The sequence below is a fragment of the Lottia gigantea genome (genome assembly GCF_000327385.1).
Source record: "Lottia gigantea unplaced genomic scaffold LOTGIsca_43, whole genome shotgun sequence".
NCBI classification, from domain to species: Eukaryota; Metazoa; Mollusca; class Gastropoda; family Lottiidae; genus Lottia; species Lottia gigantea.
Window position 1 is genome coordinate 1,786,630 of NW_008709504.1, and position 14,967 is coordinate 1,801,596.

Genomic DNA, 14,967 nt, shown 5'->3' on the forward strand with positions numbered 1-14,967 from the left:
TAATTGGCGTTTAGATGTAGATGGCATATTTGTTCGATACTTATAATATCATAATAAGATTGAGGCAAAGTTTAATATCATTCATAATGATTATTTCTACAGTTTACATCAGACTAAGAAACGGAAGTGTGCTTATTATCAAGGGAGATAACTCGTCCTTGGAATAAAGGGAATCAGACCACCAATCATACTGTCTATGTATTTGAGTCTATTGAATATCCAACACCTCCCCTAGAGATTTTTTTAAAAAATAACGGAGTTCTTGTAAAAAGTTCTTTTCGCTTAAGGAAATTTCACAAATTTAATCTCTTCGGTGGGCGACGTTGACGTAAACTTCTCCAATTTCGGGCTGTCTGTGGCGAAACTGGTGTTCTTGTAACATTTGGTGAATGTGATATCGTTCTATCTGGAAAGTGATTCCTTGATACAGATTTTGGTATAGGGACTAGTGGGTAACGACGTCTAAGAAACTTTCTATTTCGTCGTAATACACGAACACCATCAGTTGCAATGAAATAGTCTCTATGATTACCAATATTAATAATTGATCGATTAATCGTCCAACGCTTCGTTCTGTCATTTTGAACGACTACTTTGTTTCCAACAGATAATGATGAAAGTGGTTGTGCAGTTTTATTGTAGCGTTTTTCCACTTCATTACTGTGTATGGAAGATTTCTCATCAGCATCAGCCATTATCTTTTGCCACTCTGGAGCGAAAGATCGTCGGTGAGCAGGCATATTATCTCGAAGAGGATGGCCAAATACTTTAACAGCGGGTGACGTACCATCTGCTTTTGGCGTATTCTTGAATTGAAGTAGAGCTGTAATCCATTTGTTCATGTTGATATTTCTACCTGTCCAACATCGTCTTATCAGCTTTTTCATAGATTTAACAGTAGCTTCAGCCTTTCCATTTGATTGTGGCAAATGGGGTGAAGATACTTTATGTTGAATTCCCCATAGTTTAAAAAAAGTCTTTCATGGTTTTCGAGGTAAATTGGGGACCTCCATCTGTCCAAAGTACTTCTGGTATAGATGATTCCATGAAACTATCTTGGAAACTCTTAATGATTTGATTCCCAAGACGATGGACTAATGGCCATCCTGATAGAACATCTGACAATACGAGCCATTGTTCACCTCCAAAGGAACCCAAATCAGCACAAATATGTTGAAACACTCTGTCTGGTTCTTGGTTTCGTCTCGCCATTGGTTCTTTAGATTGCGATGGTAATTCTTCAGTGCAAGCTTTACAGGAACGAACGACATTCTCGATATCGTTAATACCGGGCCAATAGACGATTAGTCTTGCTCTAGCTTTGGTTCTTGTGATGCCTTGATGTGAAGCATGTAAATCATTGACAATTTTCTGACGAAGAGATTTTGGTATGAGGAGTCGAGGTACAACTACTAAGAGGTTGTCATCGATTGATATTTGATCTCTAACGTTCCAGTAATGTTCCAAATCCTGTGAAAGTTGATTTCTTGACTGTGGAAAACCATTTCTTACCACTTCGACGGTATTTTGATGTTCTTTATCGACAATACTGGATTGACGAATATCTGAAAGGCGAGGATCCATGTCTGCATCTTTTACAGCTTGACGTATTAAATCCAGATGAAGCGTGTCGATCTCTTCCTCGATAAAATCTTGATCATATGCATTAGGCGTTACGACTGGAGCCCTTGATAATGCATCAGGTGCAGCATGATCTTTCCTTTTCTTCCATACCGCTTTAAACTTGTGGGGTAGTAGTTTCATTCTTAATCTTTGTAGGCGAGGATTTTCTATTTCATCCAGGCGATGATTATTCATGATTGGAATTAGAGGCTTGTGGTCAGTAACAATTTCAAATTGATCGAGTCCAGCAAGAAAAGGGTTACATTTCTTAACTGACCAAGCCACGGCTAGTAGTTCGATCTCTATCATAGCATATCTAGCTTCTGTCTCTGTTAGGTACCTGGAACCTGCTTGGACCAATTTCCATTCATTATTATGAAGCTGGAGTAGGACAAATCCAAGTCCATTAAGACGACTAGCATCGGTCTCATGTGATGTGGGCTTTGATGGATCAAAGTATGCTAATGTTGGAGTACTGGACAACATTTTCTTTGCTTCTTCGAATGATTTTTGGTGGATTTCATTCCACTGAAATTCGTTCTTTGGACGAAGGAGTGGTCGAAAGTTCTCTGTAGCGGCAGCTATCTTTGACGTGAATGATCCTAGTTGATTAACTAGGCCAATAAACGACCTTACATCAGTGATGTTAGTAGGGACTGGGTAATCTGTTATAGCTTGGATGATTTTAGGATCAGGACTGTAACCATCAGCTAATAATATAAATCCAGCAAATTCCACTTGTTGTTGTGCAAATTTGAATTTTTCCTTCTTTAAGGTAATACCACGTTCTTGACATCTCTGTAGGAATTGTCGAACATGTTGTAAATGGCTATCAAGGTCACTATCGTAAATTGTGACATTATCTACGATTCTTCGATATCCTTGAAGGCCAATAAATGCTTCGTCCATTCTTCTATTGTAGTGCTCAGAAATAGAACAAATACCGAAAGGTGCACGAACATATTTGTATCGCCCAAACGGTGTGATAAAGGTTGTGTAATCTTGACTCTCGTCAAGAGGGCATTGGTGATAACCTTTAAGTGCGTCCATAGTTGTAAACCATTTTGATTTTGTTGCAGCTATGTCGGCTACAGCTTCAGCAGGTGTTGGTATCGCTCTCGTTTAACGTATTTGTTGAGATGCGACAGATCTACACACAGGCGTATATCGTCTGAGCCTTTTTTAGGTGTAACTACTAAAGGTGCACCCCAAGCTGTTGGATAGGTAACTGATTCGATGATTTTCTGATCAACAAGGTCATCAAGTTCCTTCTTCAACTTATCTCTGTACGCATAGGCTACTCTTCTTGGTGTTGCTACACAAAATGGGACAGCGTTGACAGTGAGTTGAATTGTAAATTCTTCTCCAGGCATTGGCTTCATTTCATCACTGAAAACAGCTGAAAATTCTTTGATGATGTCCTCTGATTTTAATTGTGTACTACTATTATCAACTTTGGCAGAATGATGAATTTTCTTCACTTCTGAAGTTTCGGGTGATATTTGTCTTGGATAATTTTTGGGTATTATGTCCAAAGCTTTTGTAGTTTTCCATGACAAGATGCATCCTTGAACTCCTTTTAAGACATGAAATCTTTCTTCTATAGTTCGGGTACCCAAATTCACCGTTGCATAGAATATTCCAAGATTCCCTATGTCATGGTTATCTGATGATTTAAAAACTGGTTGATCTGTATCTTTGAAAAGATCATGAGATTTGATCCTGAATTTATTCATCAAATCTTTACCAATTGCTGATATTTCTGATCCAATATCAGGCATCGCTAAAATTTTTAATTCTGCTTTTTGTAGATGATTTGGTTTCATCATAATTTGCACTCTTGGTGACCTTTCTATTCTAGCTATCCTGACTGTTATTGTAGATAATCTAGGTTTAGGTCCAATTCTCTGTTTAGATGATCTCTGAGATCGGGGCTTGGAACTGCAGAGACGCGCGGTGCTGTGTCTATCTTAAAACGTCAATTCTCGTCGTCAACGTTGTGTAGACAGAGATAGAAACCTCCTTTCTGTCCAAAAGACAATACATTTCTTACAAGAGTTGATATTCCCAGCGGATCTTTAAGTTGCATTAGTATCCAGATCGGTTGAGAATCTATTAAATAAATTTCGCAAGTCAACGCATGCTTGCTTCTCAGCAAATTCTTCATATTAATGTTGTAGTGGCTTATGACAGCAATACCACCACGGGAGTAGCCTGTGAAAAAAAAACAGACAGTAAAATACTGCTTTCTTAGATATCATGTTTCAGCCAGAAATGAAGTTGGTCAGTTTCGCTGTTTTCAAAGCTAATCCCCGGGTACCCTTTCTTGTGTTAACCACTATCAATCAATGAATCGAGAATAGCGGAGGAAAAGTGATTCGGGGATCCCATTTTCCATTCGAAACAGGCTCAAGCGCAGACTGACTTGAAAATGGACTCGGATGGAAATCATTTATTTTCTGGCTTCCCTTTTAAATTGAAACATCTACTTTAGGCCCATGCTTTAGCTTCAACAAAAAATGATAGATAAGCATACTAGAATGATCAACACAAAAGTCGTAAAATACCAATTAACGGTTAATTGAAAGACAATAGCCGCTATCCATCCTTATAATCACAATTCACTTGGCTCGTGACATTTACGGCAGGACTGGTATATGTCATTGGGAGACATTGCTGTCAGTCTTAGAGCTAAGGAAATATATATAAACCCCAAGTTGTAGGGCACAATGCATCACTTGCGAGTTTTCATCTGATAGCTATATCCACAGTCCTACTTGCTTATCTCGAAATGGACTCCATTTCCAATCTCCACGTGAACTTGTCGGAGACCGAATTTCGATTCAGAAGAGCCTGTGAACAAGTGGTTTTGCTGAACAACAAATTACAATCTTCAAATTAGATACGATCGAGCAAGACGAGATGAGCTGCGTTCTTTCCGCTACAACATCCGTTTGAGAATGTCTGCTGTCGAAGGTGTGAGAAACGCTTATTACGAATACGCTCGCCAAAAAGCTGACAAAGTTCTTTACCTTCGCCACAAGATCAGGTCGACGGTTGTCACCGATTGCGAAGACGATAGCAGCAGTTCCGAGGAGTCCATGGAGTAGAAAACACCTTGATCAATAATATAAGTAAAACGGTTCTTTTCAGAACCCCCTAAATCTAAGAAAGAGAAAGCTTTTCAAACAAAACATACAATGCAGCGATGACGGCAAGAATAAACCAAACACACTTACTTGATTTCATGTATCGTACATGTAATTTCTAGTCTAGACATCGGTAAAATACAGAAAACGTGATCAAAACCAACTTTACAGCCAAAATTCATCTCTATAAATTCCATTGTCAAAACGTCACTCAACTGTGGCATTATGATGTCATAAAAGCTGATATAGTAACCCCCTAGTTTTCACTCACAAACACACTTCCTGTCCTATTTCCATGTCCAATTCTCTTTTTAGATGATCCTGAGATCTGGTCTTGTGTGTGGAATGGCGATCGAACATTAAAGTGAATCGATTATCGAACGCACTGCTCGTGCAATCGTTTCTAAAAAAAAGTCCAATAATCGAACACAGCCTTCCCATACCCCTTCTGAGATCAGTTCACATCGAGATCGAGACACACCCAGTCATGTCTGTCTGAATAAACATCGTATTTGAACAACTCGAATGGGCCTCTGATTTCCATCGACATGGTCTCCAAAATGTTCGACAGTGTAGGATTGATGGACACATCACTTTCTGTTGCACGGAGGGCGACCAGATTTAGCATCTCCAGTTACATTCGATTCTAATGCTCATACATCGTATAAGTCTCAATCTTGTCCCACTGAAGAATCTACTAAGCATACGCACACTCAAGTTAGGAAAGACACTGTCGTATTCATGAGAGTAATTCCAATCGTTCTAAGAAGTACCAATCGATCGATACGTTGCAATGCATTGATGGATGACTGTTCAACAGACAGTTTCCTTAACGAAGGTATAGCACAAGAATTGGGCTTACGTGGTTTTGTTTCAGACTTAAATGTAAACGTTTTGGGTGGAAAATCAAAATCGTTGAACTCAGAATATGTATCCGCAGAGCTTTGCAGCCTTGTCTTCAAAACTTTTGTCCCATTCGGTGCCTTTACCGTTAAAAATGTTACAGGTGACTTACGTACAGTTGATTGGAATAAACAGTCGCGGTTTTGGCCACATTTACAAGGGCTGTCCTTCCCACAAATTGAGAGCACTCGTGTCGATGTTCTGGTAGGTCTTAATGTCCCTGGTGTGCACAGGGCCATCACGGAAATAGCAGGTCTTCCTAATGAACCAGTAGCTCGTCTAACGCCATTAGGATGGACATGTATTGGTCCTGCTTGTCCTTTCCAGCACCGTACAAACCCAGTTTCCCACTTTACTTATTATATCAAAGCAGAATCAGATACAGACACCTTGCTTAGAAATTATTGGGAAATTGAAAACGTAGGTACTAGGACCGAATCAAAAGTATTGCCGATGTCCGAGGAAAAGGCAGTCCAGTCCACAAGGAAACCTTGCATTTCGATGAAACCTTGAATCGTTATATTGTTGGCATACCATGGAAATCGAACTTTCATGAACTGAATTCAAATTATCTAAGTGCTCTAAACCGATTGTATAAACTTGAACGATCTTTGGCTAAACGACCACAAGTCGCTGAACAATATTGTGATATCATTAATGATCAAATACGTAAAGGGTATGTTTCAGAGGTTAAGTCCCACAGTGAACCGTCGTGGTACCTTCCACATTTCGTAGTCGTTAGGAATGATAAAACTACTACGAAAGTTTGTATCGTAATGGATGCTGCCGCACCTACTAACAATATCTCTTTAAATGATTGTATTAACTCTGGCCCGAAACTTCAATGTGAACTTTTTAATATTCTTCTCCGTTTTCGTAGCAAACCAGCAGCAGTCGCTTCAGACATATGCGAGATGTTCTTAAGAATTGGGTTACGCGAAGATGATAGACGGTATCAGAGATTCTTATGGCGAGATTTGGATTCCTTTAAACCGGTAAAAATCTATGAATATAATAGACTAGTCTTTGGCAACACAGCTTCCCCCTACTTGTCTCAAGCGGTCCTTCGAGAACATTGCAATCGAAATAGCCAATTATATCCAAACGCATCTAATTCCATTCTGAACTCTATGTATGTAGACGATCTTTTGGACAGTTCCATATCCGAAGCTATTCAATTACGTCATAAGGTTTCCAAATTATTAGATATCGTTTCCAAATTCGTAAGTGGTTGTCTAATAAGTCAGAAGTTTTGCAGGACATTCCGGTGTCAGATCGTGTTAATTGCCTGCCACTCGATGATAACAATCTTCCTTCAGTAAAAACTCTTGGTGTTTTGTGGAAAACCGAAACGGACACTTTTACATTTGAAATTTCAGACCCCCAAGAAACAGTTCTTACCAAGCGGGTAGTCGTAAGTAGAACAGCCACTCTTTTTGATCCACTTAACTTAGTTGCACCGTTCACTATTCGTGCAAAACTAGGTATACAAAAGACTTGGGTACGTGGATTAGACTGGGATGAGAAATTGCCCGAAGATCTGGCCTTGAATTGGACAAATTGGTATAAAGAGCTTCCCTTATTAGATAAAGTCGAAGTTTCAAGGTGTCTCGTAACAGAGGGATCGCGCATTCTGAACAAAACTTTACATGTATTTGTTGACGCCTCTGAGAGGGCTTACGCGACATGTTGTTACCTTAGAAGCGAGTACGAAGACGGCACCTTTACATCTAATCTTATAGTTGCAAAAACCAGGGTAGCACCTTTAAAAGCAATTTCTATTCCAAAATTGGAATTATGTGGCGCAATTCTAGGTGTTCATTTAATTTCAAGAGTTTGTTCTGTATTAAACATTTCAGTGAAGTTTGTAACCTTTTGGTGCGATTCACAAAATGTATTATATTGGATAAAAGGTGAGTCCAGAAATTATAAACCATTCGTTGCGCATCGTATAGGTGAGATTCACGAACTTACTGAGCCAAGTCAATGGCGTTTTGTACCAACTGATCTAAATAGTACTGATTTAACTACACGTGGCATGACAGTTACAGAAATGGCTGAAAGTAACGCTTGGTGGTTTGGTCCATCTTTCCTTTTGCAAGATCAATCGCACTGGCCGGTAATTGTTATACCTACTTACGTGGATACAGCCTTAGCAGAGGTTCGGTCCAAAGCTTCAGATACATTTTTTGCACTTCCTCGTATACAAGATTTAGGAAGGCTAGCACCTTCACGGTTTTCCAAATGGTCTAAATTGATCAGAGTAACGTCGTGGATTTTTCGGTTTGTGAACAATTTAAAGAAACCTGATTCAAGAGATTTATCAAACATTTTAAGTCTTGAAGAACTTAATCGATCTAAAACATTTTGGTATAAATTTGCTCAAGTATCTGCTTTTCGGGATGAGAGTAATGTAATTCGTAAGGGAAGTCCTTTAGGTAATAATTCAAAACTGTTATCAGTTCACCCATGCTTAGATGATAATGGAGTGCTTCGAGTTGACGGAAGGCTTGGTAAGTCTGACAATTTATCGTATGATGCTAAATTTCCAATTATATTGCCTGAGAACAGTGATGTATCCCGTTTAATCGTGTTGGATTGTCACGAATGTGAAAATCATGATATCGGTGTCTCTCACATTTTGTCACTTTTACGGACTAAGTTTTGGATTATACGTGCACGTTGTCTTGTAAAATCTGTAAAGTCTGCTTGCAATGAGTGTTCTAGGCGTCGTAAAAAACCTGCTGAGCAAATCATGGCACCGCTTCCAGAGTATAGAGTTGCAACTCCGTTACTTGCATTTGCCAAGATAGGTGTTGACTATGCTGGACCTTTCTTTACAAAACAAGGTAGGGGTAAAACAAGAACAAAAAGGTATTTGTGTTTATTTACTTGCTTATCGAGTCGTGCTTGTCATTTGGAAATGGCATGGAGTATGGACACAGAGTCCTTCTTATGTGCCTTTAGTCGATTTACAAACCGTCGTGGTAAACCCCTAACTGTTGTCTGACAATGGGTCAAATTTCGTAAGTGCTGAGCAGGAATTGGGCGATTTGATAAGGGCCTTAGATCGAAATCAAATTGGTAATTCATTGGCAAACAAAGGGATAGAATGGAAGTTTAATCACCCACTTTCCCCGCATTTTGGTGGGGTATTCGAAGCTATGATAAAGTCTGCGAAACGGGCTATCACAGCAATAACCAGTGATGCCGATGTGAGTGATGAAGAGCTAATTACCGCTTTTACAAAAGCTGAAGATCTGATTAATTCCAGGCCATTGTGTTACGTCGGCGATGATTCGTTGGATGATCCAGTGTTAACCCGAAATCATTTCCTACACGGGCAAGTTAGTGGTCAACTGGCTCCTGAGTCAGTCGACAATTGTCGTTATAATCCTCGAAAAAGATGGCGCCGAGTGCAGGAATTGCTGAAGCATTTTTGGCAACGTTGGATGCGCGAATTACTACCCATGCTTAATTTCAGGAAGAAATGGAATCGAGTACAAAAGGATTTTCAGGAAGGTGATATTGTATTTATAGTGGATCCGCATTCGCCGCGTGGAAAATGGCCTTTAGGTCGTATTATGAAAGTATATAAAGGAGTTGATAATCACCTTCGTGTGGTGGATGTGAAAATCGGTGAAAAGATCTATAAAAGATCTATTAGTCATTTGTGTCCCTTAAATATGTGAAAGCTCCAGAGTGTAGTTTTGTGGAGTAAAATTTATCGGGAAGTGAATGTGTTCTCAGTTATATCGTTATCGGGTGTGAATTAATCGATCTGTGAGTATTGCATCGAAAGTAGGACTTATAAGCAATGGCTGAAACATTTTTTGTGTGAATATTTGTTCACGTATTGTATGATTTTGATATTTGTATGTTTTTGTGGTGTTGTTTCTTATTTTGACGTTGGTCACATCAAGGAGGGGGATATGTGTGGGATGGTGATCGAACATTAAAGTGAATCGATTATCGAACGCACTGCACGTGCAATCGTTTCTAAAAATAGTCCAATAATCGAACACAGCCTTCCCATACCCCTTCTGAGATCAGTTCACATCGAGATCGAGACACACCCAGTCATGTCTTGTCTGAATAAACATCGTATTTGAACAACTCGAATGGGCCTCTGATTTCCATCGACATGGTCCCCAACAGCTTGGAACTACAGAGGCGCGTTGTGTCTATCTTAAAACGTCAATTCTTGGCGTCAGTATTGTGTAGACAGAGAGAGAAACCTCCTTTCTGCCCAAAAGACAATACATTATTTACAAGAGTTGATATTCGCAGCGGATCATTGAGTTGCATTAGTATCCAGATCGGTTGAAAACCTATTACATAAATTTCGCAAGTGAACGCATGGTTGCTTCTCTGCAAATTCTTCAGAGAGGAGAGGCTTATGACAGTAATTCCACCACGGGAGTAGCCCTTGTTCCCTATGATAGATAAGCATACTACAATGATCAACATGTAAAATACCAATTAACGGTTAATTGAAAGACAATGGCCGCTATCCATCCTTATAATCACAATTCACTTGGCTTGTGACATTTACGGCAGGACTGGTATATTTGAAAATGGCGGAGTAAAAGTAAAGTTTATCTTGCTCTCCGATTTTTTAAAGTTTTTACTACTAAATATATTGTAATACTTCGACCAAAAGTGTGTGGAAACATTTATAACCATCAAGCTATCAAGTGTGTGTTTTTCCTTCGACATCCATAAAATTATAGCTGATATCTTTGGAAAAGAAAACTTGTATTTTTCCTCAAGCAATAGTCTGTAGACAATTAATTTCCAAGATGCCTCTACCGACAAGATCATCATCAGGAAATAAGACCAACCCTTCAAATGCAGAAACTGATGAAGAAAATATAAATATGGGGAAAATACTCTCAGAACTGAATGATATAAAATCAAATCTGAAAGAATCCATCAACAAGAAATAAATAGTTAACATAGTAAACACCATTGTGAGTAAACTTTTGTGTTATGTTCTAAATTAGCTTTCAAACTTTAACTGTCATAAATATTTGGTATGACTGGATGTAAGAGTGAATGTAACCTAATTCAGTATAGTTAAAACTTATTAATCGGGACTGTGACCTGATTGAGCATTATGGGATGGGAAAAGCGTGCATAGTGAAGTGAAAATGGCGTGGATGTTGCCGTCTCTGACTTGGCGGTCAGCATATCGGTTTTTACCATATTTGTCATAAACATGTTATTGTATCATTGTGAATCGTGTAATATTGTTACTGTGAACCTTAGTGATCATGTGAGCTTTGTACTTATATAGTGTCAATTGTTATTTTGTGAGCCTTTCCATGTTAAACTGGATTCGTGAATATATAGTGAACGGGAATAATTGAGTGTGAAATTGGATTCTCATAAACCATAAGTATTTTCACTGACATTTCTTTATTTCATCATATTTAATGTACTATTCTTATCTGAACAATATACCATTCATTTTCATAGAACATTCTTAATTATTTGGGTAAAAATGGATAATTTGCAAGACTCCCATCAAAGTTGTCTCCAATGGCGCCAATGTATGACCTTTGAACTTGAACATTCTCATGAAGTATGATACAATAGTTGAATATGAGGTGCGTAACAAACGGTGTGCAGTCTCAAAAACCGCCAGTGCAGAGCAGTAAACGCTGCAACCAACATTTTGGATTCCTTCAAACTAGATGTTCTGGAGCAAACTAGTAGCAAAACAGACCAACTTCAAGAGGATGTAAACTCAGTAGCTGTGGAAAATGAACTACCGAGAGAAAAGGTTAGATTGTTGGAAAAGTCTGTGACAGATTTAAAAAACCAACTATCAGTTAGGGATACCAGATCAAAGGATGCACTGAAAACATCAAACTATAATGAACAATAATCCAGGAAACACAATATAAGGGTGTTGAATTTGAAAGAAACAAGAGAAGAAGATCTCAGAAATGAAATAGTAAAGATTGTTGATCAAGACTTAAATGTTAAATTGGCAAAAAATGACATTGTAGCTGCACACAGGATTCCTGGAAAACGTGGCCAGGAAAGACTCATAATAATAAAATTGGCAAATTCTGACAATAAATATAATCTTATGAAAAACAAGAGGAAACTGTGTGGTGATGTTAAATTCTTTGATGACATTACAAAAAGAAATTTGAATTTGATAAACAAACTAAAGAATAGTGACAAATTTGAAAGTGTATGGTACTTTAATTGTGCAGTGTATGCTAAATCTTCTCAAGACAGTGAAAAACTGAAATTTGATCTTTTTGATTTAGTATAACATGTTATTCAACCAGTTCCCATCTCCTTTACATAGTTTACACATTTAGATTAAAAAACAACAATCCTTTACACTTATCTATAATATTGATATCCATTCAATCTCATATATATATGTCATAATTTTGTGGTGTTATCCATATTATGTATTAATTAGCTCCAGATCAAATGGATCTTTTTGTTTTGGGCTGTTTCTTCTTTATCCCTGTCAGACCACAACTGTTTTTTATACTGTCTCCCTTTACCACCAATGTTTTGAAACCCATTTATACACAAATTATGTCATGTGAAATTTAAAACTTGATAATGCAAGGAATTTGGCAAATAATGTTTAATGCACTCAAGAACATGGAAAACTAAAATTGTATCTTCTTATATTACATGATGAAAAGTAATTGCCTCCCTCCACTTAAAGTGATTTAATCTATATTGTCTTGTGGCAAAATATTGCCATCTCAACTTATGGAGACATTGCTACCCTTTAAAATGGTATCTAGGAGCTCATGAATATGCAGCAATTTTGGTATATCCTATTCAATGTAAATAATAACTACAAAAGTCAGGTATTATTTTGATTATTTTAATTATCACTCCTGTCACATAACAATTAATTCTTATATTATTCTCCTATACCAATAATATTTTTTAGATCAACCAGTTTTTTGCCATTTGAAATTTAGAACTTGAAAATGTATGATAAGTAGGAAGTATTTCCCATGAGAGTTAAAATTTGATCCATTGATGTTATATATTGTACGTAATATATACCGTATATACCGTCACTCCCCCCACCCCCTTTCATGGTCTCAACTTACCATAGCACTAGATGTTATTTTTGCATTGTTCATAACTATTCTATTTATAGACAAAACAACAGGAAAGTAAACTCTTAAAATTCTTTCTTTTAAACTATTCAAATTCATCAACTGTCAACCGAATTTCAGTTTTTTTTGGTACCAAAAATTAGATCTTGCTTCGAAGATGGAGATGTACAAACCGTGTGAAACCAGTAACGGTTGGTCAAAGGGGTAGCCTAAATTTATTTCTTTCATTTCACATGCTACTAGTGTAAGAAAGTCATTATATGCACTTTGTATATCACCTTCTAAATTCATTTTACGTTCTATAGAAGTTATTGTTTCTTTAACTACTTCCAAAATTTCAGAATTTGTTAAAAAGTCATTAGGAATTGTTGTTAAGTCAAACTTGCTTACAGTTTCTGATTTGTTTTGTGGCTGTACACTTGTCACGTCACTACCTGTTTCTGTTTCCCAGATTAAAATAGAATGGTCTGGAGAAGAATCTGGGTATCACCCAATAGTACTTTTTAGCTCAGACATGCTAAGGACGGTAAAGGATTTGATGGTATCTATGTTTTCGTTGGGTACACACACATAATCAACAACAGATTTACCGAGCGTGGAGATACAGGTAAAGTCTTGTGTTCCCACCCGTCCATTTAGCATTCCAAAACTAGACACAGTTAAAAAATCTATAAAAAGCTCACCAAATTTGTTGTTTGTCATCAATGGTATCACGCGGGACTAAATAGTCAACTCCATCAATTGTGTCAGAAATGTCACCACATCTTGAGTTAAAATCACCAAATAGTTGAATATCTCCAATATTTTGAAAGCTGTAAATCTGATTTTCAAAGAAGGTATTCGGATCTGTGCGCCGTGTTGTACCATCTGGTGGGAGGTAGCATATAGCGAGACACATTGATAAGTTTGAGTTAATTCCTGTCACGTGTATCCACAAGATGTCTTCAAAACTACTATCTAAAATATTCACTTTTAAGATACTACCTATGAGTTCTTTTTTAACAAGGAAACCAACCCCTCCACTACCCCTTTTTGCTTTTTTGTTTACTGTTTTGCGGTTATGGCCGTACCATTTGTAGCCGCTTACATCTAAAATGTTATCTCCGACTAAAAATGTTTCACAAAGTCCTAGAATGTCACAATCTGTGTAATTAATCACATTTCTCCGGAAGTCGTCATGTGTGCTTTTATTTGTTGGAAATCCTCGACTGTTCCAGGTCCCCAAACGGAAACACCTTCATGCAATTTTATTAAAAATTCTACCATTTTTAAAAACAAACTTTTTATCTGTTCCAAGATGCTTAATAACTGTTCTTAAATTGTGCTCTTCTTTCAGTTCCTCTGGTGATTTCATACTTTCGATGTAAACACGACTATACTTGGGTGAATGTTTCAGTGATCTCTTTTTACTTAACAGTTTATGTTTTTGATCGGAGTTATCAAGAGTTACTACCTCTAACCTTGGCCTTGTTCTTGATGAAGTCACATGATTGTTTATATTTAGTTTCGGTTGAATTCGTTCGACATTGTTCACCTTAATGTCTAATTTAAGTCCGTCTGTAACAAGGTCCTGAACACTTTTCAGTAAATACCCTGGTTGTGTTTCTTGAGCACTTTCGTCAAAGTTTTTCACGATTACTTTTAACTGTCTATTATTGTGTGTTGGGTTTGAGAGATCTGATGCCTGCTCACTAATTATCTTAAATTTATTGTCTATCTCGAATTTTGCCTATTTCTTCATGCATTTCTATATTAAGTCTCTTATCTAGTATGTTTGTTACCTTTTCTTCTATCTTCTTTTCTAGATTGTCCATATGACTGGCTATTTGAGTATTAATCTGCTCACCTAAGCAAGACATCATTTTCAACATTTCATCGAATCTATCATTAAAGTTATCTTTTGGCTCACCTTTCGATTTCTTACATGTAGGTTCTTCACATTCCAATACCTCTGCACTATTTTCTGCGGGTCTTTTCCAACTATGGAGTCTTTCTCTGCCTTTTGATTTCGTTGTTCCTTTAATTTGGGTCGATGTAGGGAACATATTTCCGACAGCCATTACCTCCGTTACGAAGTTTTCTGACATGCTACTATCCATTGGGTTCACAATATTATCCATTATTGGCGAATATAAATAAAACAATTGTGTATAGTCTTTTGATAAAACCTAAATGAT

General features: G+C 37.5%; 2 protein-coding genes across 2 annotated transcripts; both read right to left on the reverse strand.

The window, feature by feature from the left end:
• Window positions 1-293: 293 nt before the first annotated feature.
• On the reverse strand, window positions 294-4,996 carry LOTGIDRAFT_164134 (hypothetical protein; the record flags this gene model as incomplete). The annotated part of the gene is made up of 3 exons (XM_009060619.1): window positions 294-806; window positions 2,877-3,588; window positions 4,863-4,996. The coding sequence occupies 3 exons, from the start codon at window positions 4,994-4,996 to the stop codon at window positions 294-296; spliced, it is 1,359 nt and encodes a 452-aa protein (XP_009058867.1).
• A 9,500-nt stretch (window positions 4,997-14,496) lies between these two features.
• Window positions 14,497-14,910, reverse strand: LOTGIDRAFT_164135 (hypothetical protein; the record flags this gene model as incomplete). Its single annotated transcript, XM_009060620.1, has 1 exon — window positions 14,497-14,910. The coding sequence occupies one exon, from the start codon at window positions 14,908-14,910 to the stop codon at window positions 14,497-14,499; it is 414 nt and encodes a 137-aa protein (XP_009058868.1).
• Window positions 14,911-14,967: the final 57 nt, after the last annotated feature.